This window comes from Nannobrachium achirus (genome assembly GCF_963921795.1).
Source record: "Nannobrachium achirus genome assembly, chromosome: 22".
In the NCBI taxonomy this organism is placed as follows: domain Eukaryota; kingdom Metazoa; phylum Chordata; class Actinopteri; order Myctophiformes; family Myctophidae; genus Nannobrachium; species Nannobrachium achirus.
This window is the reverse complement of record NC_137829.1, coordinates 29262568-29289274: the sequence shown is the minus strand read 5'-3', so window position 1 is coordinate 29289274 and position 26707 is coordinate 29262568. Positions and strand designations below refer to the sequence as shown.

Sequence of the window (26707 nt, the reverse complement as noted above, 5' to 3'; positions counted from 1 at the left end):
CAAGCTTTATATATATATATATATATATATATATATATATATATATATATATATATTTTTTTTTTTTTCCCTTTAACTCTCCCCACGCTTCGAACGATAACGCTCGCCCCATTTTTTACAGAACGTCGATGCCAATACGGCGCTCGTTCGGTTCGTTCGTCTGATGACTGTAAGCTGATGAGGCGTCGCGCGGCCGTTTACTGTAAACACATTTTCCGCTGTGATGGTGTAAAAAATCCATTATGCGTTAGATCAACGGAGAACAATTCACTTCCTTGTTGATTTCCTCTGGCCCGGAGGCTCTGTAGCCAGTGACTGCTCTGAATGTACGGCAACACATAGCAGGACAATTCACATTCATTCTCGCATGACGCCGCCCTCTGCTGCCTGGCAGACCAAAGTGCACTATTGCACAACCAAAAAAAATAAAAATAAATAAATAAATGTCTGTCTGTCTATCTACTATAACGTCGCAAAGGTAAGCCGCTTTTTGATGGCGCCAGACCCAATAAATAAATAAATGATCTGGCAGTAGGAGAGTTAAAAACAAAACAATAAGAATAAGCGAATATTCGACTTCAGTGAACAAAATCAAATGGTGACTTTGATATTCGAATATTCGAATATTTGGTGAATGCCCTACTTCATAATAAGGTCTTACAGTACCTTGCTGCATCACGTTGACGATGGTGTATCCAGAGTCGTTGGTGGCCAGGCGGTACCAGGCGTTGCGGGGGTTGAGCAGCCACTCCTCCACGTGGCAGAAGTAGCGGCCCGCGTCCGACGGCCGCGCGCCCTGGATGGTCAGGTTGTACTGGTCGGAGGTGGTCCTCTCGAACTGCAGGCGGGAGTTGGGCCCCGCTGGCTCCATGGGGCTGCAGTTGCCGTTGCCGAACACGGCGTCGTGCCCGATGGAGAACACGCACTCCGGCTCGCCGGCGCCCTCGCCCGCCGCCACCTCCGCGTCATCGTCGTCGTCTCCGTCCTCCCCGGAACGCAGCACGTACCAGGAGACGGAGAAGCGGGAGTCCCGGGACGACTGGGACGGGATGCTGCAGCCCAGCCGGATGGGGGCCGACTCCTCCGCGGTCACGTTGGACTGCGCCTCCTCCACCTGCAGACGTACCTCTGTGGACGTCACAGAGCAGGGCGGACGTGGAGAGAGAGCAATGAGAGGGGTTAACCCATAGACTGTAAACAAGAATGGACAAAGTAACACCACTGATTTCTACAGACCCGTTTTGAAGCCCGTTTTGAAGCCCGTTTGTCAGCGATTTCAAATCCGCCATATTTCTATATCCGGTCCGAAATGCTACCGGACATTATTGCTATTGGCTGCTACTGCAGTCTTCACTCGGCAGAACCAGTAGAAACCCTTGAAACATACCCTACTTTTTCATTCATTTTAAAATGAATGGGGCCATAATTTACTAAACGCATATCATGATGATTGAAAAAAATACTTTAAACTAGCGATTGAAAACAAAGTGTTTATGAAAAGTCTTACCAAGGCAATAAAATCGAATATGAAGTCCGCCCAAAACCTCATTCACGTATTGAGATTATAATGTATTGCGACCGTTAGAAGGCGAAATGGAAGAGAGCTTCGATTCCAGCGCCGGATACTGGGCCATTGGGTTAACTACTTAAATCCAATTGACAAGGGGTCAAACACTTGTTCCCCCTTTGTTCCCCTCGCTACACCAAATCTATTCACCAAAAATTGCAGAGTTTGTAGATCTGCTCATCTAATAGGATATGCCCAGAATGGGGACACAAGGATTCATGTGCTTAATAATTCTGTTATAGCGCAATCCCTGGGGCAAGACAGGAGCACCATTGTTCAAGCAACCGCTCAAGACAAAATAACTGCTTGTTCTTCAGAAAGCCTTTTGAAGTTCAAATACAGCGAGACAGAAAGGAAAAGAAATAAGTGATGATGATGGGAGTCACAAAAAAACAAAAGTGTCCAAAAATAGGTACAGTATGTAGCCTTGGGGAGGGTCTCTCAGTAGGGGTAGATGCGGTCCCAGGGCTACACTGTCTGTCTACCAGTGTTGTTTTTGACAGCAAATTTTGATTTCGTTTTAGTCATAGTCTTTTGAATAAAATGTCATTTAGTGTTAGTCATAATTTAGTCACCTGAAAAATATTCGTTTTAGTCTAATTTTAGTCAACTAAATATCATAAGATTTTAGGCTAAATCTACAGTTGATTTAGTCGACTAAAATGTATTTTGGCAGGCCTTGATGGCATCGTAATGACTGATTTTACACTTGTTTGTGTGCTGAAAATAGAAGATCTACAAGCTCACAACGTTGTGAGCTTGTAGATCGGCTATTTTCAGCACGCAACACCTGAGAGCAACCAAACATAAAATGACTCTCTTCTCCACTAGTCCCTCCCTAACGTTTTAGTCTAGTTTTTATTTTATTGACGAAATTGTCAATATATTTAGTCTTAGTTTTAGTCACCACAGCTTAGTTTTTGTTTAGTTTTTATTTCGTTTTCGTCAGTGAAAAAAACACAGTCGACAAACATTTTTCGTCATAGTTTTAGTCGACGAAATCAACACTGTCTGTCTACAGCCCCTCGGGCGGAGGCCAATGACCCACTTCAATAATGTACTGTAGCAGTGGAAAAACTAAAGCAATAAATAAACATGAGTAGTAAAGACTTGGCTTGTTCACACTCCCCTTGACACCCAGATTGGAAGTATATTCTCTCCTTGTTAAGGGATAGAGACAGTGGAAAGGAAATGATCTCCGCAGACAGACGGCAAGTGCTGGCACACGTCCTCTCTCATCTTTCCTCTCGACAAGACACACACTTCAGGATCACTTCCTTTAGCAGCTTAATGAGAGCCCCACCATGCACGCCCCCTTCCCTATAAACCAGCCAACTCCCATGTCCCAGAGGAAAGCAGAAATCGGTGTCTGGGAGTTTGCAGCACACATACCGGTATATATATACACAGTATATATATATATTGTCGTTGTCGTGTGGAAACCTTGTATGTCCAAAACCGTTTGTTTTGCATTTATCATATAAAAATGATCTAAAATAGTGAAAACAGCCGATCTATAAGCACAGAACGCCTCGCGGTGCGAGGCGTTGTGTGCTTGTAGATCAGCTGTTTTCACTACTTTTGTGTGATGGCCTTTTCTGATGAAGCAGGGCTTTACTTCGCGAAATTTGGAGATACGAGGTTTCTGCCTGACAGTGGCGATATATATATATATATATATATATATTTATATTGATAAATAGAAACGTATATATATTTATATATAGGTGCCTGATACAGTGTTTGATATAACAACACAATCCCCCTAGGCGTTTGTTCCTTCTCTGGAACAGAGGTGAGATGTGAGGGGAACATGAAAGGGAGTCATTGCCTGCCAGCACACATGCACTCTCTCATGTAAAGAAAAGTCTGCTGCACATGGAACTCACATAAATGCCGTACACATTATGCATACCGTGGTATGTGCATCCAGAGCTGAAACACATGGCACACTGCAAACACTTTGTAACTTTGTTTCAATAAGTGCTCTATAAATAAAGTTCATTATTATTGGTTATTATAATTATGATAATTATGATTATTATAATTCTGAGCAATTGTAGGTGTACTTCTGTACTAGCGGGATCCGATGTCAGAGTTCATCGATCAGTGGTCCACTAAATATGAATTAATGTATTTATTTTGTATTAAAGCTTCTATTTCAGAACATTTCTTGTAAGCAAACAAGTACATATAAAATACTTATGCAGTGAACTTTATTTCATTTAACCATGTATGCCCTAATTAAAAATATAATAATCAAATATAAGCAAATTATTTTTATTACTTTTTTGAAGATGTTTACCTATAATGAGATGCCTAAAATAGGGACACCACATTGAAAGAGGAAAAAAAGGAATTGGCTGTGTAATTGGCAATTGCCGATAGGCCTACGGTCAAACAATGGCCGGTACTGTGTGCCAAATAGGGATGGGACGATAAGCGATATTATCGTTTATCGTGATAAAAAACACTCACGATAATCGTATCGTGGAGATTTGCACTGGGATCAATTTACCTTTTATTTGCCGAGCTGCATATTCGGTACCACTTAAACCCTCTATAATTGGTAAAAGGTACTTATAATATACGTACTTGATACAGCCTTTTTTCACTCTATCAAATATCTTTGCCAAAAAATAGCCGATCTACAAGCTCACAACCGCGACGCGTTGTGAGCTTGTAGATCTGCTATTTATTTTGCAAATGTTCCGCCCCAGCACAATGGATTTGGATTATCGCGATAATATCGTAAATCGCGATTTCTTTGGTCACAATAATCGTGATATGACATTTTCATATCGTCCCATCCCTAGTGCCAAACCGATATATCAGTCTGGCTCTGGAGCCATGTCCACTTTGCCCTCCAAGAAAAGAAAGAAAAGAGAGAGAGAGAGAAAGAGAGAGAGAGAGAGAGAGAGAGAGAGCACTCTGTGGCCCCGCCAGCTCTGAGTCACGGCCGATCTGTCTGACCTTCGGGTCACAATTGGACAGATGCCCAATTGTTCCCATGGGTTTTTGCCCTGCATTCTAAGCAGCTCACAGGACCCCTGGCACAACAGATTGCTCCCAGCATTGCAAGGGCATGGAGGAAAAAAGTAAACAAAACAAAAAAAACAAGTCACCTTCATCTAGGTCAGTGGTTCTCAACCTGTGGGTCGGGACCCCCAGGGGGGTCCCCAGATGATTGACTTAATGTGCAAGATTGTTTTCTCACTCTACAGTAAACAAACCAACATAAAGTTGTTGTTGTTTTTTTTTTTTTTTTTTTTTTTTCCCACGATTTTGCAACCCATTTTTTCACCCAGTGCCAATTGCCTATGTAATCCTGGGCTCTGCTCTCCCTCTGCCGCGCCTGGGGAGACAACGGACTGACCTCATGCTTCCTTCAATGCATGAGTAGTCCAAGTTGTTTCTTTTCACCTGACAGGGGGGATTTCCCCGGGATGGACGTAGCGCGTGGAAGGAACACGTTATTCCAACCAGTTCCTTTCCCCTCCATCAGGCGCCCCGGCTGGCCAGGGGGAGGCATTATTGAGACCAGGATTACTGCTTGTTTTTGTGAGGGTATCAACCTTAGGAGACACGGGGAGAACATGCAAACTCCACACAGAAAGGCCCCATCGCCGACCCCACCTACCAACATAAAGTTTGAGTGTGTAAAGGGTATCTGCACATTTTCTAAAGTGACAATTTAAGGACTTTTTAATACCTCTGAGTCTAAAATGACAAATCAAACATCAGCCAAATTGTCAAATATCAGAGGCAGAAACTGTGAAAATGCAAGAAAGCTTTTTGAAGTTCAACGACAACGCCTCGAGGCGCTGTGAGCATGTAGATCGGCTATTTTCACAATAGAACCGTGTTATACATAAGGTAATTCCTCAACTCTTAGTGATCGTCAGGGTGAGGGGGGTCCCTAGTTAAAATATGATTATTTTGGGGGCCACGGCCTAAAACGGTTGAGAACCACTGATCTAAGTGGTGGCTGCTGGTTTGGAGCAGGCCGTTTGTGTATGGAAACCTGAGGTTTTGGATATTGGGTTACTGGAGTCAACGGCATCAGAGATTAAGTGTAAAAACATGGGACAGGTGTACTGTGGGTAACTTTACCAGGAACCCGTGGGGTGTGTCAAGAGCGTGTGGTTTTTAAAAGGGTGTCAGAGCTACGCCAGAGGGACACCTTTCCCTGTCCCCTGCCCTATGGCACCCTGGACGCCAGCTGGCATGGGACCGCACCCTGTGCCACACCACCACCACCACCACCCGAAACCCCCGCCTAGGGCAGGGGGACAGCGATGAAGTCATCAGAGCGAGACGGGGGCGTGCACGGGGATGGAGGGAAAAGGTAGAGTGAGAGAGAGCTGGGAAATTAATTCAGTCTTACCGTTTATATTATATAATGTGATGATAAGTGAAGCATGACCAAAAGCTTAACTTGAAGCTTAACTTTTCTGTTGTGCAGCCAGCCGTCCAACCCAGATAACATTACTCGGAAAGTTTACGAAACACAGGTTCACTTTTCTGGGGGAAAGAATTCTCGGACCCCGTGCAGGGGTTCTCAAACCTTTTTAGGCTGTGACCCCAAAAATAAACATATTTGAACTGGGGACCCCCACCCTGACAAGCACTTGGAATTGTAGGTATTACATTTAATGTGACTCGGTTCCACAGATAAATATTGTGAAAATAGCCGAACTACATGCTCACAAAACACCTCGCACACTTGAAAGTCCTTAAATTGTCACTTTATAAATGTGCAGGTACCCTGTATGGTGTACAGTATACACCTATTCTGTGTGTTGGTTTGTTTACCGTTGAGTGAGGAAAAAAAAGGCATTAAGCTAATCATCTGGGGACCCCAAAAAATAATTTGGGGTCCCCACTTGGGGTCCCGACCCCAAGTTTGAGAACCACTGCAATAGTGTGTTGCCTATATGGCAACCACACTAATAAAATGAAAAGGGAAGGAGGGGAAAAGTGTCAAAAAGGACCCATGAAGGGTCTGCGTCCGTTTGCTCACCTGGCTGCCTGACCAGCACCTGCGTGAAGCCCGAGGAGTCGCGGGACAGCCGGTACCACGCCCCGTCAGGGTCGCTGAGCCACTCCTCCACCAGGCAGTAGTAGGTGCCCGAGTCGCTGGCCTCGGCCCGGTTGAGGGTGAGCGCGTACAGGCGGGGCGACAGCCTCTCGGCCTGCACGCGCCGCCGCAGCCTCTCCTCGTCGGCGTACGCGCCGTACTCGAAGGCGCCCGAGCGCTCGATCCGCAGCAGCAGCTCGTCCGCCTCGGCGCCGGCGGCGCGCCGCACATACCACATGACGGCGTGCTGCGTGTCGCCGCTGGTCTGCGCCGCCACGGAGCAGTTGACCCGCACGCGGCTGTCCTCAAGGTACACGTGCGACTGGTTGGTCTTCTGCACCCGGAGTTTACTCACTGCGAGGGGGACGGGAGAGATAGGGAAAGATGGGGGGAGAGAGAGAGAGAGAGAAAATCATAATTTGAAAAAACACTTACTTGTGCATACAAACAGAGCAATTACATTTAAACACTTTCGAAAAAACTGTAACTGTAGAAACACTGTACACACAAACAGAGCAATTATTACTTTAAACAACTGCTATTTGGGCACAACCTTTCTTATGTGCATATGTAGGCCAACTATTCCCAACAGCAAATTCACAATTCACATGTTTCTTTAAAGGACAACTTTGTTTTTTTTACAACAAGGGTTCATATTTTAGATTGTAATTAGAGAAAAGAAAAAGTGAGTGTTAAAATGTTTTAATTTGCTTTGTTCTATTGTTTTATCGCGTTTACCGTGCTAAAATGTGGGGCATGCGTACGCATGGGGGCAAGTGGCTAAATATGTATTTTTAGACACAATAAGCCAGCAGTTTCTTTATTGCTATTTACTGTAACACTTCTAGCCCCCATAAGTCACATCCAACCATGAAAGGTTTCGTTGTATCTTGGGAATGGGCTTATACTGAGTAAAATGACATATTTAGCCACTTGTACGCATGCCCCCAACCACTGAAATAAGAATCTCTAAAACAATAGAAAGAAGTAAATGAAATAATTTTAACACTCATCTTTTATATTCTTTAATTACAATCTAAAATATGAACCCTTGTTGTAAAAAACTAAAGTTGTCCTTTAAGTTAGATTTGCCTCAGTTGCAATGTAACTGAGAACACATACTGTAATTTCTATTCCCTTCAATTGTACATTATTTTGTTTTGATTGCATTGTTCCACTTTTGCTTTGGCAACGTTAACGTATGTTCTCTCATGCCAATAAGAGCCCTTTGAAATTGGACTGAACTGAATTGAATTGGATTGAATTGAGAGGGAGACAGCTAGAGCAAACCGTCATTCCTGTGGGTACGGGGAGAATGTGAAGTGCTGGTGACAGGTAACACAACGCAATTTCTGTTCCGTGACAGATGACCTGCAGCCCAGTTTATTTCTCGTGGCAGTGAGAGACCGGGCACGTGGGAGGGCACTGCAGGTGACAGCCAGATCAAGAAAGAAAAAAAGGGACAAAGATATGTAGGCCAATAGAGAAAAGGCAATGATAAAGGGATCAGAGGGCTTTGGTCGAACAGTAAAAATAATTAGGGAGACGATGAGCAAACAAGGATGGGAAAATAAAAATCATGGTTGATACTTAACTCTATTACTGCCAGATGTTTTATTTATTTATTGGGTCTGGCGCCAGCAAAAAGCGGCTTACCTTTGCGACGTTATAGTAGATAGATAGACATTTATTTATTTATTATTTTTCTTTTTTTTTTTGATTGTGCAACATGCACTTTGGCAGACCAGGCAGCAGAGGGCGGCGTCATGCAAGAATTAATGTGAATTTGGCCGTTATGTGTTGCCATCCATTGAGACCAGTCTCTGGACACAGAGCCACAGGGCCAGAGAAATCAACACGGAAGAGAATTGGTCTCCGTTGATGTTAACGCATAAGGGATTTTTAAGACCATCACTGCGGGCGATGTGATTACAGTACACGGCGGCGCGACCCCTCATCAGCTTACGGACATCAACAAGGTAAACGAACGAACAGCCGTATTGGCGCGACGCGACACAGAGAATTGGGGCAAACGGGAACTTCCGTAGCAGTAAAACAGTTAATATTGTTGCTGTTGGGGAGGAAAAAACTTAAGTCCAAAGATTTAACTTTTCAGAAAATGGACAAAAAGGAATCTGTGTTCCAAGGGATCCAATGTAGTCATTCAGTCACAAGCTCTTGTTAGATGTCCCTATTTTAGGCCCTCACACTTCGACCAATACCCATATATGGAGATCTATGTATCTGTACTGTAGCTGCATTGGGAACTCCTTATATGGTTATGGCTGAGTCATAGTGACGTGAGCTTTATAGACCTACTATATTTGCGCGACACTGTCATACGACAAAGTATGAAATAATAGAGCGATACACAGCAGGAATGATAAGATAAAAAGCACAGCAGGGGGGACTTGGCTCCAGGGGCGTCACAAGGGGGGGAAAAGTGGGACTGAGTTACTAGGGCCCAAGGTGGAGGGGCATCATAATTATGTTATACTTTAGCTATTGAAAAATAGCAGATCTACAAGCTCATAGCGCGAGCTTGTAGATCTGCTATTTTTAAAAGTCGTGAAAATGTGTGCAAATCTTTGTCTTTTTTTAAGCGAACATTTGTAACTCAAATATTGCTTCCTGGGGGTCCCTGGAACTAAATATTTTGAGATGGGTGGTCCGTGGCCAAATACACGTCATTTTGGGGGTCCTTCACAAGAAGAGGTTTGAGCACCACTGACATAGAAACATAGGTTTTTCCAAAAACCTCGCACGAATTTTCAAGATTTTTCAAAAATAGCAGATCTACAAGCTCAAAACACAAAATAATGCGTAATAATGCGTTCCCTGCAGTCTAAATGGTTTAAACCCCCTCCCCCTATATGAAGAGCATTCACGGGGGGCCCGCAGTGAATCCTTGTACCCAGGGCCCAGAATCTGGTGTGACACCCCTGCTTGCCTGCGCTGGAAGTGAAAGAGAGGCTGGAGAAAGGGAAGAAAGTTTAGGAAAGCGAAACGAATGGGGTGGTGCAGAGATAGAGAGGCGAATGGGGTGGTGCAGAGATAGAGGGGCCAGATTGAGTTGTCGGGGGAGGAGCTGGGTGTACCCGGGGCCGGCGTGACCGGATTGGTTACAGTGACACATCAGGTGTGAGATAGGATTAGCTGCAGGTAAATCAGGTGTGAACACCAGCCACAGACCGACGCTTGCTGTTACACACTCCCCCGAGGGGGATTAAAGTGGGCACGAAGCATGTTCGCACACACACCGGAAAAACACAGCAAATTACAGCAAAAGAACCCGGCACTGCTAGTAGACCAGTGTTTCTCAACCTTTTTTCTGCATGGGCACACTTTTCATGTCCCAAGAATCCATGGGCACACCAACATAATACGGGGGGTGTAAATATAGTCACTATCGGGAAGAAACCTTGTATCTAGTTTCAAATTTGTAAGTTTCTTCGCAAAGTAAAGCCCTGCTTCATCATACAAGGCTGTCGCACAACAGTAGCACAGACAGATCGGCTGTTTTCACTAGTTTAAATCATTTTTAACATGATAAATACAATACTGGCTTTCAAGCAGTTTCAAGGGGCACACTTGACCCTTCTCAGGGGCACACCAAAGGTCCCCAGGCACAGTGGTTGAGAAACACTGTAGTAGACAACTCATACAGAGTGGTGTAAAGTAACTGAGTACATTTACTAAAGTACTGTGCCTACAGTAAGTAAACATTTTTAGTATTTGTACATTTCACTTGAGTATTTCCGATTTCCAAATCTTTTACATCGTTTTACTCCTACATCTCAGATCCAAATATGAGATTAACGCCACTACATTTATTGAAAACTTTAGTTACTTTTGATAATTATTACAAAACATACATTAACCCCTTCACTCCTATATACATTTCTGCCATTTGAAAATAGCAGATCTACCTGCTCACAATGTGTTGCGTGTAGATCTGCTATTTTCAAAGGATTTTTATACATTTATACTTTTTGGTACTTTAAGTACATTTTGATGCTAATACTTTTGTGCTTTGTGTTGGCACATAGATGACGGTGACTTTTGTACTTTTACTCTGAATACCAGACTTTGTATCTGTAACCGACTACTTCTGCATTGTAGTTTTGATACTTTTACTTAAGTAAAAAATGATCATGATCGATTACTTTTTCAACCACTGCATACAGGGAGAACTGGGCCACAATGTTAACATGGAATGGAACACACATTACGCACTAAAACCAACAATCCCCGGTGAGAGATACGGTACCCAAACAAACCCACACAAAACAGTAGAATCCGACTCCGGCGATGATCAAAACATAAGCAGCAGTGAACACTTCACTGTGATTTCTTTTTTTTTTTTTTTTGTAACTGCAACAGCGACTGAATGCTAATTTGACTTCCCCACTCGCCATGAAATGGGACAGCACTGCTACTTTACCAGACTTAGCTAATGCTGAGGCTCACCATCCCCTCCTCCTCTTCCATCCGCCCGCTTCTTCCAACCCTCTTCATCGGTCCCCCTCCCTGGCTCGCATTAAGCCTGACATGACAGACAGACTGACTGACTGGCTGCCTGGAGTCACAGCCATCTGCCTAGAAGAAAACTTCACCCTTACCCACAGATTGGCGACCGTGCTCGGATGGTCAGCGTTTGTGTGCATGTGCATGCGATTATGCCAGGTGCACATTTGCGCTATGAACCTGACATTTTGGTCACATTCTGAGATGCTTTTTGGAAGCCACCATGGCGTTAGCTGGACCCCCTTTGGTGTGCAATGGCATCTCAAGTGAGCATTCTAAATTAGGCTGCATCATTGCCTCGCTGCCCACCAGAGAGACATGCTCAGAAGCTTGACAATCACCCCTTCCGGAATTACAGCAGAGCCCACCGGAATCCTGGCAATCTTTTTTTTTTTTTTTTTACTTTTTTTTTTTTTTTTTGTAGGAGAATTACCTCCCAATCTCCTGAAGTGGAACCATGCTGGATTGGATTGGCACGGAACAAAGCACTTCTCTGCGCTTCCTCATTTGAAGTTTGAATTCACAGCAAGGAGAGAAATTGGGAGGCTGAATGCTTGTTGCCTCACATCAGTGTTTACAGACATGCCTTTTTTAAAGCCTAACTAGGCTAATTATTCAAGCTAATTAGGTTGCATCATAAGCTTTTACAAGTTATTATAACTACTAAGCACTCTGCACACAGGAGAGGCAGACTGAAGCAAGGAGAGAGTAGAGCCATGAGCAGAATGACAAAATAAATAAACAGAGAATAATAACAGCATGGTCTCTACCTACAGGGGTGGGCAACTTTGATGACGGCGAGGGCCACTATATTTCCACCTTAACTCCAGAGGGCCACATTGCATATTGCTTCATCCTACTTTGTCATTGTAGTATCTCATGCAAAAGAAGCAAAAATAGTTGATCTACAAGCTCAAAACGCATCGCAGATCGGCTATTTTTGCTTCTTTTGAATTGGAATCCTGAATTACTTGTTATTTTTTATTTGGAATCCTGAAATGTAACATTTTGCTTTCATTTCAAAAGCATTTAGTTATATACTCATGTTAAATTTATGAACTTAAATACAAATACATTGGACATAAAAAAAGACATTTTAATACTACTAGTCATTAAGCTACTAGTATAGACTGACGGAATTAAAGCAGGTCATGTTTGGAAATTTAACAGCTGAAATCAATAATATATCAGTATTCTGGTATTAACCTGCGGGCCGCATTAAGCGAAGGTGGGGGCCGCATGTGGCCCCCGGGCCGCCAGTTGCCCATGTATGACCTACACGATCTCTTCATATTGATTTTATGTAACAAATGTGTGTAGTTTGTCAACGAAGCCACATGGCCCCCAAAGCGGTTTTAGTGATGAAGTCACACAATGCAGGAGCAATCCGATGCCATGCACACAATATGATATTGCCGCTGTGTGTAAGTGTTGCAAAGAACAAAGAAATCATTGTGCATATCCATGGATCAACACATGGACGTTTATTCAGGACTAAAATCAACCAATCAGCTGTGCAGCTAGCTTTAGCTTCAGTTACAGCCGGTTTAATTTGTGTAGAAGGTTGGACACATCTGCATGTGATGGGCCATGTGGTGTAGTTGTTCTTGGTTCATGTGATGGGCCATGTGGTGTAGTTGTTCTTGGTTCACCGTGGTTGGTTCAACTAAATAGTAACTAACATTTCAATTGTAGTGGTCTGGAGTAAAAGTACAATATTTGTCTCTGAAATGTATTAGAAGTTGGAAAAACGCCATTTAAGTAAAAGTACCCCTCAATTGTTCTTGGGTATAGTATTGAGTAAATGTACTTAGTTAAAGGAGCTATAGTTAAGGGCCGACACTTTGTTTACATCCTTGTCTATCCACAAGTTTCCGCGGGAGTTTACTGGAGACTATCAGGACCAAACTTCCGGGTTTAACAGCAGACATACAAGCTCACGTCGCGTTGCAGATGCAACCCGCTGTGAGCTTGTAAATCGGCGGCGGAACCTCGGTGCAGACGTTTGCGCAATGCACTATGGGGCGTAGGAAACTCGTGGATAGACTAGAATGTAAACAAAGTCTCGATCTGACAATGGCCAAAATTATTATTTTATCATTATTTTATGCTTTTTGTGGTCATTTTTTAATAGAAACACATATATGAAGCTTATTTTTTTATAAAATATTTTCGAAACATTATTTTTATTTTAGCATCCGTTTTTCAAGAAAAAGTTGACTATAGCTCCTTTAATAGTTACTTAGTTTCCAACACTGGAGCTGCCTGTAACTGTAATAGGTCTACTTTTGAGGGAACATACATACAGTACAGTACAGTACATACAGACAAACCCTGTCCCAAACTGGGAAATAAACTCCCCATTGCGATTAGAACTGCAGACTCACTCCCAATCCTCCACCGTAATCTGAAGATTCACGGGAGAGTATTTTAAGCAGGTCGTTCAGTCCGAGTGTATCAAAGGGTGCGTTCGGAAATGCGCACCGGGTGTGTTAGATAATCACCCGCGTCACGGGTTACTGAGGTTAGGGTTAGGTTTAGGCATAGTTTTACTGAGGCTAGGGTTAAGGTTAGGTTTATTGGTTAGGGTTAGGCATAGTTTTACTGGGGTTACTGCACTCTCACTACACTGAGCACACACCCGGTGCGCATTTCCGAACGCACACTTTGATATACTCGGACACTTAGTTCATAGCACTTCCTGTAGCACGTGCCTAGCCTCTACGACCGAGCAGGCGCACGCTTGATTCGGGTTAGATCAGTGGTTCTCAACCTTTTCAGGCCGCGACCCTCAAAATAACCATATTTTAACTGGGGACCCCCCCCACCCTGACGAGCACTAAGAGTTGAGGCATTATATTTTGTATAACACGGTTCTATTGTGAAAATAGCAGATCTACATGCTCACAACGCCTTGCAACGCGAGGCGTTGTGAGCATGTAGATCGGCTATTTTCACAATTTCTGCCTCTAACACTTGGCAATTTGTCCAATGTTCAATTAAAAATTAAAAAGTCCTTAAATTGTCACTTTAGAAATGCGCAGGTACCCTCTATACACTTCAACTTTATGTTGGTTTGTTTACTGTTGAGAGAGAAAACAATGTTTCCCATTAAGCTAATCATCTGGGGACCTCCTAAAATAATTTAGGGAACCCCCTAGGGGTCCCGACCCACAGGTTGAGAACCACTGGGTTAGAGCACCCAGTAGCACGAACATAATCTGACGCCCCCTGTTTCTATGCATTTGTTGTATTACCTTGCGTCGGCTTGCTTATTATAAATTGCTCTGGATTAAGAGTGTCTGCTAAACGCCTAAATTGTAAACTGAGGGAGAGAGAGAAACAAATAAACATTGGAAACAGGAAAAGAAATACATTTCTTCCCCCCTCTCCGTCCCCAAGTGAACTCTGTTAGAGAATCTGTTAGAGAACACTGAATTCACGCCTGATGACACGTGTCTCTTCCCACTGAGAAAGCCTTTCTAAAACCGCTACAGTACTTACCACAGCACAGTGGTGCATCGCCTGCTAGGGATGTACCGTAGAATACATTTCAAAATGGTGTATAATGTATGTGTATGAGCCGGATATGCGTGTGTGCGTGTGTGCGTGTGTGTGTGTGTGTGTGTGTGTGTGTGTGTGTGTGTGCACTTTTGCGTGATGCTGATGAGGACAGATTCGCTATGGTTTGGGAATAGACCGTGCATGCATATTCAGGGGGCCTGTTCAATCATACATCTGTAACAAGGCCATTCATCATGTATGTACAGTCCCTCCGCAGCAAGGGCTGTTTCCATATACTGTATATATATCTATATATGTATGTGTCCGTGTCTGTGTGGTGAGGCTGTCAATATCCATGTTAAGTGTGCTCGCGTGTTCGGCTCCAGTGTGTTTCTTTAATGAGACTCAAGGGAGTTGCATCCCCAAAGTAAGACAATCCGTGATGGGAAACACTTGTCATCTCATTTCTGCATTACTGGATGTGCCAGTCAAAGCTAACGCCTGATGCTTATGTGTGTGTGTGTGTGTGTCTATGAAAGTGCATGCACTATTTCTTTTAAAAGGCAACAGGCTCCTAGCTGATCCTTATCTTCCCTTGCTCAGTTTATTTTCTCCGGCAGAAGTCGAAACTTTCTACCGATCAGGTAGTTTTGCTCTGAACCTGCCTTGCTACGTGACGCGAAGATATCTCTCCTGTAATGAGGGCTAGCGAAGGAGAAGATGGCGATGGTTTGAAGTTAATCTCGGACAAATAGTGTGATAACGGTCTCTCTCTCTCTAAAAAAAAAAAACTCCACCTATCTCTGTGGTTGCCAGGGCAACCATATCTCCATGGACAACGGGGGTGTGGCTGGAATACCTGAGAGAGAGCCCTACTCTACTGTGTCTTCCAGTCATGAGGCGCAGACCCAATTAAACCGCAGCTAAAGAATCCTGCCTTCCCACCACCAGGCATGATTAAACAAAGGGTTAATTAATATTCAGATCCTATAGTTCTGTGAAAGCCAGCGCCAAGTTTCTCCACGACATGATCAACAAATGGCTGAAAAGTGACTTCAACGGCTGTAGATGAAACGATCGAGTTGTCTCAGCTCTGCTGGTGGTACACGTGGATGTTGTTTGTGTGTGTGTGTGTGTGTGTGTGTGTGTGTGTGTGTGTGTGTGTGTGTGTGTGTGTGTGCGCGTGTGTGTGTTTGCTGAGCACGTGGCATCATTATAGCACATAGTAGCGTACGTTCGCTAAGTAGCTCATTGAACCCCTTGTCTCACCCCCTTCCCACGCGTGGCCAATTTGTCTCTGTTAATTGCTACACGCAACTGCAGACTAGAGATAACGCCGCTTTCATTCGCTTTATTTATTGTGACGCGAGGCACACAATGGCCCACAAACAGAATCCTGATTCTGGTGAGAAGGAAAGGAGGAGGAGAAAAAAAAAAGCAAGCAATCTGTGTCCACCTTCCTCGTAGCTACGCCACGAAGCAGATGCCTCTTCCTCTTCTTTTTTTTTCTTTTTTTTTAGAAAGCAAGAGCGGCAGCACCGAGCAGATGAAAATGTCTTTGAGAGATATTTTATGGTCCACGGGGGGAAGAAAATAAACTGTCTTATACTTTGTCACGCAACCATCTTGTGCAGCAAAAACAGCTGGTCTAACAGCACAAGCTCAAGTTTGGGAGCTTGCCGATGCGCTACTTTCATCTAAACCGCTGTATGAAGGAGCATAAATTAGAATGCTGCACCTGCATACACATTAAGACACATGCACGCAGACACATCACAGAGCCCAATTTCAGGATAACTTCAAAGGATGCAAAAAAAGAAATATATAGGGCCTATAAACTCAGCACAAAAAGAAAGGAAACTTGAATCCGGTCCATTATACAGTATATCCCCTTTAATAATACCAATTTGTATTGTGTTTTATATAATTTTTATCGTTGATTTGTCACCTTTACAACGAGGTACAGCTTGTAAGCATCGGGCATTCGAGGCATGAGCTACACAGCCAAACATGTGGTAAGTCTTAATTTAGCGAATGTCATTCCGTCCGTCGGTCGTCTGATACGTCTGTCTGCATGCTGACATCACTGATACTAAACAGTGTCGCCACAATGGTAACAGCCGCATGCTGAAACAATGCCCAAATTTGGAGATGAGCGTGCTGACATCACTGATAATAAACAGTGTCGCCGCCACCATGGCTGTCTGTGTGCATGCTGACTTCATAGTACTGACATCATCACGGGTATTGCACAACTGGACGTCAATGGTGACTGTTCTGCCCAACGGGCACCGGTCTGGCTCCAACATTAATTCTGTGACACCTACATTCAATCCCTCATATACTGTGAGTGTGTGCATACCCCCGGGCACAGGACTATTACTGGTCAAGTGTTGAGGTGTGCCAAGGGCAAATAAAGTACAATGGATTGTTACGCACCGAGTGTATAACAAACGCTGTTAAGTCTTTTCGCTGGCTGGCTTGCCGTGTCTTGTTATGTACCACTGCTCTAGGAGGAAGCCTTTAAAATCCCAGAGACAGGCGTTTAGCGGCAAGGTTAACAGCTCCGTTCCACCGCTGAGTGGGACATGTCTTTCTCAATTCATCACAGCCCATACCTAATCACACGTCTAGGATACACGCCTGTTGTTCTCACCATGTCTTCTGAACTTTCCTCTCTCTGCTGTGTGATACCGGGATCTAAGCCTGTGCCAATCACGGCCCGTCTAATCACCCCGCCACCGAAAGAACATGAATATTCAAGTGACCTCACCCAGAGGGATCATGCATATTCATGAGTCTTAAATGAAGAACTCGCACCAGAGGTCACAGCGGTGGGTCTCTGGTTAAACTAGTTTGTTCTTTTTATATATAGCCTAATATGTGTTTAATGACCAAACGGGGTGACAACCTCTCCATTGGGCTGAAGATCTAATGCCAAGCACTTAAAGGACAACTTTGTTTTTTTACAACAAGGGTTCATATTTTAGATAGTCATTAGAAAAAAATACAAGATGAGTGTTAAAATGTTTTCATTTACTTCTTTCTATCGTTTTTATGATTTTAACGGTTTTGATTTGCATACATGGGGGCATGTATGCAAGTGTCTAAATATGTCTTTTTAGACACAATAAGGCCATTCCCAAGATGCACCGCAATCTTTAATGGCCAGATGTGAGTTATATGGGGGCTGGTGTAAATAGTAATAAAGAAATTGCCGGCTTATTGTGTCTAAAAATACATTTAGCCACTTGTGCGCATGCCCCCAACCACTGGAATCGAAATACCAATATCGCTAAAACAACAGAAAGCAGTAAGGTTTTATCACTCATCTTTTCTTTTCTCTAATTACAATCTAAATTATAAACCCTTGTTGTAAAAAAAACAAAGTTGTCCTTTAAATGAAGAAATGCCAAGAGTGTGCTTGAAACATTTGACAGATATCAGAAAGAAAGAGAGAGAGACACAGAGAATAGGGGAGGAAGAGAGGGAAAGAAAGAGAGAGAGACACAGAGAATAGGGGAGGAAGAGAGGGAAAGAAAGAGAGAGAGACACAGAGAATAGGGGAGGAAGAGAGGGAAAGAAAGAGAGAGAGACACAGAGAATAGGGGAGGAAGAGAGGGAAAGAAAGAGAGAGAGACACAGAGAATAGGGGAGGAAGAGAGGGAAAGAAAGAGAGAGAGACACAGAGAATAGGGGAGGAAGAGAGGGAAAGAAAGAGAGAGAGACACAGAGAATAGGGGAGGAAGAGAGGGAAAGAAAGAGAGAGAGACACAGAGAATAGGGGAGGAAGAGAGGGAGGGGGAAAGAGAGAGAGACACAGAGAATTGGGGAGGAAGAGAGGGAGGGGAAAAGAGAGAACTCATGGGAGAGACACAAGAGAGTTGGGAGACGTGCAGAGGACAGAAAGTGAGCGTCTTATTCCTGGGGAGGATTTGAGAAGCAGCAGGCAGCCTCTCCACTCCAGCTCCACTCCAGAGGGCTTATGTGGTCTTAAAAAGGCTGCCGCCTTCTCCTCCTTTAGCATTAGCATTAGCCCCCAGCCCTGGACTAATCCACAGCCGGGACCCTGTGCATGTCAGGGCTGCAGTGACTCCAGACACGCCTGCCCCCTGATCCCCCCTCCAGTAGGGATGGGACGATATGAACATTTCATATCACGTTTTTTGTGACAAGAAATCGCGATTTGCGATATTATCACGATAATAAAAATCCATTATCCTGGGGCGGAACATTTGCTGTGGCGCGTTGTGAGCTTGTAGATCGGCTATTTTTTGGCAAAGACATTTGATATAGTGAAAAAAAAAGACGCATGACGGAGGACGATATAACGATAAATGAAATCTCCACGATACGATTATTGTGAGTGTTCTTTATCACGATAAACGATAATATAGCGTATCGTCCCATCCCTACTCTCCAGTGGTGTAAAGTAACTAAGTACACTTACTCAAGTGCACTTAAAGCAGCTATACAGTATGTAGTGTTCTGCTGACATAAGCAGACTTTTGGCAATTGCTTATTTTTATTACTTTTCTTTTCACTTTACTGGAGGATTCCCAATTGTCAGTACTCCACAACATCTCAGAGGCAAATATTATCGCTACAATAATTTGAAGACTTTAGTTACTTTGTAGATTTTGATTATTATTACAAAACATACATTAACCACTTCAGCCCTATTCAATTCGGCCATTTGAAAAAAAGCCGATCTACAAGTGTGTGAAATGGGACATTCTGCATAACGAGTACTTTCTACTTTTGGTACTTTAAGTACATTTTGATGGAATGGAATGGATTTTTTATTTTTGTCATTGAACACAAGTGCACAACGAAATTAACTTGATGGCACCAATCCACTGTGAAAAGCAGCAACACAGGTATCAATAAAAACAGTCATATAAAAAGTCAGTGTATGAGTTCAAGTGTCCTGGCGGGGTTAAGAGTTCAACAGAATGATAACAGAAGGGAAGAAGCTGTTTCTAGATCTAGCCATAGATGTATTGAGGCATCTGTAGCCCTTTGATGCCAATACTTTCGCCCTTTTACTCAAGTCAATTTTGAATTCCGGACAGAGTATGTCTACATTGCAGTACTGATACTTTTACTTAAGTTTCAAACATGATGTGAGTTCTTTTGTACTGCCTTCCTCCTCTAAACGTCTCACTTTGTTCGGGGCTGCCAGTGCCACTCCCTGCCTCTCTCTCTTCCATGTCCCAGGGGAGGGGCCGTGGGGGGCCGGGGTAGAGGTTGAAACCGGCGTCCCGTCAGAGGGGATGAGGGATGGGAGGGTGGGGGGGTTGCACCCTGGCTTAAGAGCCACTGCTCCAACGCCATAATGAGGTCCTAATTTCCACACTAATGACGCAGATGTGTCTCTGATCCCATTGTGTCAAAGAGGAGATTACCACTCCCCCACCCTCCTCCTTTCAATATCATTAAGATTGGGGCTAATTACGGGGATCTGCGCACTTCACAGTAGGCCTGAACCCTCTCGCGCACGCACGCACGCACGCACACGCTCACACACACACACACAAGTGGTGGAAAAAGTACCATTTTCTTTTTACTTAAGTAAAAGTATCAATATGGCAGTGTAGAAATGCTTTGTTAGGCTGCTTCCACACCAAAGTATCTATGAGAGTGGATTCCCCGGCATTCCGCCAATGCATTTCAATGAGAATGGAGCGTTTTTTGGCAGAAATCCACTACTGGCATGAAACCGCCCCTTCCCATTGAAATGCATTGGTGGAATGGGGATTCCACTCTCATAGGTACTTTGGTGTGGCTTCAGCCTTACAAGTAAAAGTCCAGAATTAAAATTTACTTGAGTTTAAGTACAAAAGTATTGTTATCAAAATGTATTAAAGTACCAAAAGTAATTATTAACTAACATTTTCAAATAACTGTAGTGGAGTAAAAGCATAATATTGCCTCTGAAATATAATGGAGTAGAAGTAAAAGTACCGAAAATTGGAAATACTGCAATAAAGAAAAAAAAAGACCTCAGAATTGTACACTACTTAAATATCATCACTGTCGGGCAGAAACCTCGTATCTCCAAGTTTCAAATTCGTAATTTTTTTTTCGCAAAGTAAAGCACTGCTTCATCACACAAGGCCGTCGCACAAAAGTAGTGAAAACAGCTGATCTACAAGCACACAACGCCTCGCGGTGCGAGGCGTTGTGTGCTTGTAGATTGGCTATTTTCACTAATTTAGATAATTTTAAAAATGATAAATACAAAAAGAACGGTTTTGGACATACAAGGTTTTCACCCGACAACGACGATATACTTAGTTACTTTACACCACTGACACACACAGGCACACCCAGCACTTTCTCCCTTCCTGCCCAACTCCCCAGACAGATCGCCGGACGTGGCGGCTTCGCCTGACGGGGAGAAAGGATGAAGGAGCGCAGGAGGGGAGGAGAGAGGAGGAGGAAGGATGGGACGATATGAACATTTCATATCACCATTATTGTGGCAAAAGAAATCGCGATTTACGATATTATCGCGATAATCAAAATCCATTGTGCTGAAGCGGAACATTTGCCAAAGAAATAGCAGCTCTATTGTGAGCTTGTAGAGCGGCTATTTTTTGGCAAAGACATTTGATAAGAGTGAAAAAAAGACTGTATCAAGTACATATATTATACCTTTTACCAGTTGGGATGGGACGATATGAAAAATGTCATATTACGGTTATTGTGACAAAAGAAATCGCGATTTACGATATTATCGCGATAATCAAAATCCATTACCAGTTGTGAGTGCGTTGTGAGCGCTTGAAAAAAGACTGTATCAAGTATGTATATTATAAGTACCTTTACCAATTATAGAGGGTTTAAGTGGTACCAGATATGCAGCTCGGCAAATAAAAAGGTGAATTGATCCCAGTGCATGACGGAGGACGATATCACGATAAATTCAATCTCCACGATACGATTATCCTGAGTGTTTTTTTTATCACGATAAACGATGATATGGCTTATCGTCCCATCCCTGGAAGGAGCGCAGGGTGCAGGGGGGGAGGAGGAGAGGGGAGGAGGACGAGATGGGGGGTCAGACAGAGCAGAGGAACTCTGGGAGATTAATGACTACCATGAAGCATGGAGGGGAGGGGGAGATAAAGGCATATAAAAATGAGCCACGCGTGTGTGTGTGTGTGTGTGTGTGTGTGTGTGTGTGTGTGTGTGTGTGTGTGTGTGTGTGTGCGTGCGTGCGTGCGTGCGTGCGTGCGTGCGTGCGTGCGTGCGTGCGTGCGTGCGTGCGTGCGTGCGTGCGTGCGTGCGTGCGTGCGTGCGTGCGTGCATGCGTGCGTGCGTGTTCAGGAAAAGGGTCTGCCAGTAAACATAAAACACATTATGCTCATTAAACGACAGTGGACAGCAGATGTATACTGTAGTTGTTAGCGGGCCTAGTAGTGCAGGTTGCAGAATGCTGTGTGTGTGTGTGTGTGTGTGTGTGTGTGTGTGCGTGCGTGCGTGCGTGCGTGCGTGCGTGCGTGCGTGCAATGGGACAGATCCGTGTTGATGACATGACTTTAGAGATACTGTGTACTGCTTTGCGTGATCTTAGGGCCAAATCTGTAGGAGCAGTGTCCAAAAATGTGTTTTTAAATAATCGGCCAGATGGTGGCGCTAGATGGGACAGATGCATTTTGATGACATGACTGTAGAGATACTGTGTACCGCTTTGCGTGATTTTAGTCTGTTCTGTCCGTCCGTCCGTCCGTCCGTCCGTCCGTCCGTCCGTCCGTCCGTCCGTCCGTCAGTCTGTCTGTCACGTCACAGGTCACACATTTCCCCTCCTCATATCTCCGCCACTGTTGCCCCGATCCAAGCCAAACTTTGCACACACACTCCTTGGCTGCCAAACCACAAGCCCCACCCTCCCCACTAATTTCTCACTTGGCCCTCTTCTAGCACCACCATGAGGCAGATTCTTGCAAGACACATTTTTGGACACTGCTCCTACAGATTTTGCCCTAAAATCACGCAAAGTGGTACACAGTATCTCTACAGTCATGTCATCAACATGGATCTGTCCCATTTCCCATATTCCCTCCTGATTGGCTACCATTGCCTTCCAAAGTTTGTGTATGCAACCTGACGGTCGCTTATCTCCCGATTTGGGAGTCTTACTGGTACTTAAGTAAAAAATCTGAGTACTTCTTCCACCACTGATTGTGCATCTTCACCGCTGCCTCTATTAGACACTGATTTACATGGGGAGCAGGAGCCACTGTAGATAGCTCTGAGTTATGACTTCAATTACAGTAGACGTGCACGCGTGCGCGTGCACACATACGCAGCTGCGCACCCAGCACAGGTGCTTAAGAGAGACGGAGAGACGCAACGCAGGGAAATCTCATTGTGTCTACAGAATGGGCAGAACCAGCAGACGAGGCCCAGATTGGATTGGCCCCGACGGAAGAAGAGGAATGTTAAGAAATAAAGCAAAGTGTGTGTGTGTCTGTGTGTGTGTGTGTGTGTGTGTGTGTGTGTGTGTGTGTGTGTGTGTGTGTGTGTGTGTGTGTGTGTGTGTGTGTGTGCTCGCGCACGCGTGTGCGTGCGTGATGTGTATTTAGACGTAGGGAAGAGCCTGACCTTGAATGCCTGAATCAGCTGTGATTAATCAGAAGGCTTTTATGAAATTATTTTCTATTCCAGTGCCCCAGACAAAGGATCGTCATTCATCAGCTATTGTGCTTGCGCGTGCATCTATGTCTGTGTGTGTGTGTGTGTGTGTGTGTGTGTGTGTGTGTGTGTGTGTGTGTGTGTGTGTGTGTGTGTGTGTGTGTGTGTGTGTGTGTGTAGTTACACAAAAAAAGGTGTTTGATTAGAGTGTGCAAAATGTGAACTGGGTGTATGCTTTTGTTTGTGTGAGTGTGAGTGTGAGTGTGAGTGTGTGTGTGTGTGTGTGTGTGTGTGTGTGTGTGTGTGTGTGTGTGTGTGTGTGTGTGTGTGTGTGTGCGCCTCCCAGCATGGAGCAGACATAGAAGCACACAGTGCACGGTGCATTGCCTGTTGGTGAAGACCTCAAACCTTAACATCAGTGCAGCTGTAAAAGAGGGCACCGCAGAGATTCGCAGCCCCTGTCGCAACCAATAACGGCACCAACGAAGCCGGTATTGTTGCGCAAACAGTGCACCGGCGGGCCGTGGCCTTATTATTCATGAAATACCGACAGTGGAGAATGAGCTATTTGAAGACGAAATGTAAACATAATGGAAGGAATTACGGGGAGGAGGGGAGCGGGGAATTGTAAAATACTGAAAAAAATTGGCAAGTGAGAAAGAAGAGGCTGGGGGCGTGAGAGGAGCGAAACAGCCAATAAAGCAGGGGTCTTCAACAGGGGGTCCGGGACCCCTAGGGTCCTCCAAATCTTTGTGTAATAGAAACCTTTTTTCTCCTTCTTTATATTAACCACTTGAACCTTATAGTGTCCATATTCTGAGAACTTTCCCCAAAAATAGCAGATCTACAAGCTCACAACGCCTCGCAGCGTAGCCTCGCAGCGCAGCTCTTGGCAAAGAGCTTTGGTGTAGAGGGGAAAAAGAGCAGACTAAGTACAGAGTGAAAGGTCAAGTTTACTAAGTATTGACGGTTGAAGTGGTTAAATATCTGAAAACACAAATTGACATGAATCCAAAATACACTGATGATTGTGCTGTCAAACAGTGAAACTATATGGAATCTATGAAAGGGCTGTGGCGGTCCCTGCTTCATCTCTCTCTCAGCTAAGGTGTCCTTGGCCCGAAAACGTTTGAAGACCCCTGCGATAAAGACAGAGTGAGGGTGACGGGGATGGGGAGAGACTGTGAAAGACTTCGGAGAGAGAGAGAGAGAGAGAGAGAGAGAGAGAGAGAGAGAGAGAGAGAGAGAGAAACAGATAGGGAGCGCGAGAGGAAGGGAGACGGACAAAGACAGAGAGGGAACATGGAGGGGGAACAAGACTCGGGTCCTAATGAAGACGGACAGCTCCCGTCCATGCCCCCGATAAGCAGGGACCTCCTGTCACCCATGTGACACCAACGCCATCAATAACGGGTCGGCTGGGTGTGACTGTGCGCCGCACTGGCATGAGAGGAACACGGGGCAAAGCAATCTTGTTGGTGCCTGCAAACAGGCCCCGTTACCTGACAAGACACCCAACAACAGGCAGGGGCGTCACACCAAATTCTGGGCCCTGGGTACAAGGATTCACTGCGGGCCCCCCATGAATGTTAACTATTGAAAAATAGCAGATATACAAGCTCACAGCGCGGCATCGAGTGCAAAAATTCTGAAAATGTGTGCCAAGAAACCTATGTTTCCATGTCAGTGATGCTCAAACTTTTTCATGTGAAGGACCCCCCATCTCAAAATATTTAGTTCCAGGGACCCCCCAGAAGCAAAATTTGAGTTACAAATGTTCACTTAAAAAATACATACATATATTAAAAGATTTGCGCACATTTTCACGACTTTTCAAAAATAGCAGATCTACAAGCTCGCAGCGCGGCACTCGGTGCTGCGCTGTGAGCTTGTATATCTGCTATTTTTCAATAGCTAAAGTTACTAGGGCCCCTCCACCTGTCCTTGGGCCCTGGTAACTCAGTCCCACTTTCCTACCCCTTGTGACGCCCCTGAGAACAGGTATGCCAACTGCACCAGTGAGAGGGAGAGAGAATGAGAGAGAGAGAGAGAGGACGACAGAGAATAGCAGGAGAGAGTGAGAGAGAGAACGTAGAAGAGTTAAGAGGTACTCAAAGTCAAATTCCCAGTGTTCATTTAACGCAGAGTGTATAAAAGCATTGAGGATTTTTTTACTGCGTAGCCACTCCACCAGGCAGGCATCCGTTAACTTGCTGTGTCTGACGTGATGGTGAATACTTGTGTTGCACTGACTATTATTGACTGTTATGAACACCTTTGTTTGGCACTGCATTAAGTTGTGCTCTAAGTATTGCTATTTGTGTTGTGAAGTGACACTTATGAGCGTTGAAAGTTTTTTTTTGACACTTCATGTATTTATTCTTCTTTTATTGTGACTGTTTTTTGACACTTTATGTATATATTGAATATTCTTCTTTTATTGTGCCTTGCTCTTTTTGACTGTACACCAACAGTACTTTCTTTTTTTCTTTTTCATACTTCTCTGTAACTTTGTTATCCTTAAACTGCTGTGCTGCCTCTGGATGACTGGTTTTCTTGGGATAATAAAGGTATCTATCTATCTATCTATCTATCTATCTATCTATCTATCTATCTATCTATGTGGCCAGCATGAGTTGAAGCAAAGACAAGGAACAGGGGAGCGAGGGGACATCGAATATAGGCGTGTCTCTTGAGTTACCCACAAACACAGCATCCACAGAGAGGGTGGCAGAGAGAAAGAGAGAGCTTTTAAACAGTTAAATAGTCCCCCCAGGAATCCGCGATTCCGCGAAAACGGAATTTATCGCAGAATTCGCGACCACCCGCGGATTTCTCGGCCATTCGCAGACTTTTCTGACGTCCGCGGAATAACGGTCGCGAGTGGCAGCAGAGCGGCGGGAGTAGTCATTACTACTATTATAAAACGATGTGTACACGGTCTGGTCAGTGGCCACCTCATACAGAGCCTGGCGGAATAGCTTAGCTTCCTTCCTGCTAGTTGCACTGACGCTGTATTGGTCCGGTCCCACATTCGTTCCTGACAGAAACTGTGTCCTGAACTATAGTTCCTCTATGTCTATGGTCCTGGCAATAACAATGCTAATGCAGAAGAGAATAAATAAATATTACACCCATACTAGGTAGTAGGTAGGCTATCCTCTAAAATGTGGTTACTATGGGCAGGGTTTGCATGACAATATAGTCTTTGCAACAGAAAGTAATTATTAAAAACAATAACAATTAAAAAAAAGAATAGATTTAATATTAGATTTATATTCTCAAAAATGATAATTTGATTATTCTAACCACTAATTAATTGTAGCTATTTCATGAAGGGTTTTACTTGATTATTAGAACTATATCATTTTTAGCTTGATAACTGG

General features: G+C 44.1%; 1 protein-coding gene across 1 annotated transcript in view; it reads right to left on the bottom strand.

Moving 5' to 3' along the window:
* LOC308307556 (immunoglobulin superfamily member 3-like) overlaps nt 1-26707 on the bottom strand; it is a gene marked incomplete at its 5' end in the record, with an annotated part of 57574 nt that overhangs the window by 3649 nt on the left and 27218 nt on the right. Inside the window, 2 exons of the mRNA XM_080752823.1 lie at nt 667-1128; nt 6591-7001. Coding sequence (XP_080608949.1) covers nt 667-1128; nt 6591-7001 — 873 coding nt within the window. The remainder of the gene's footprint in view (nt 1-666; nt 1129-6590; nt 7002-26707) is intronic.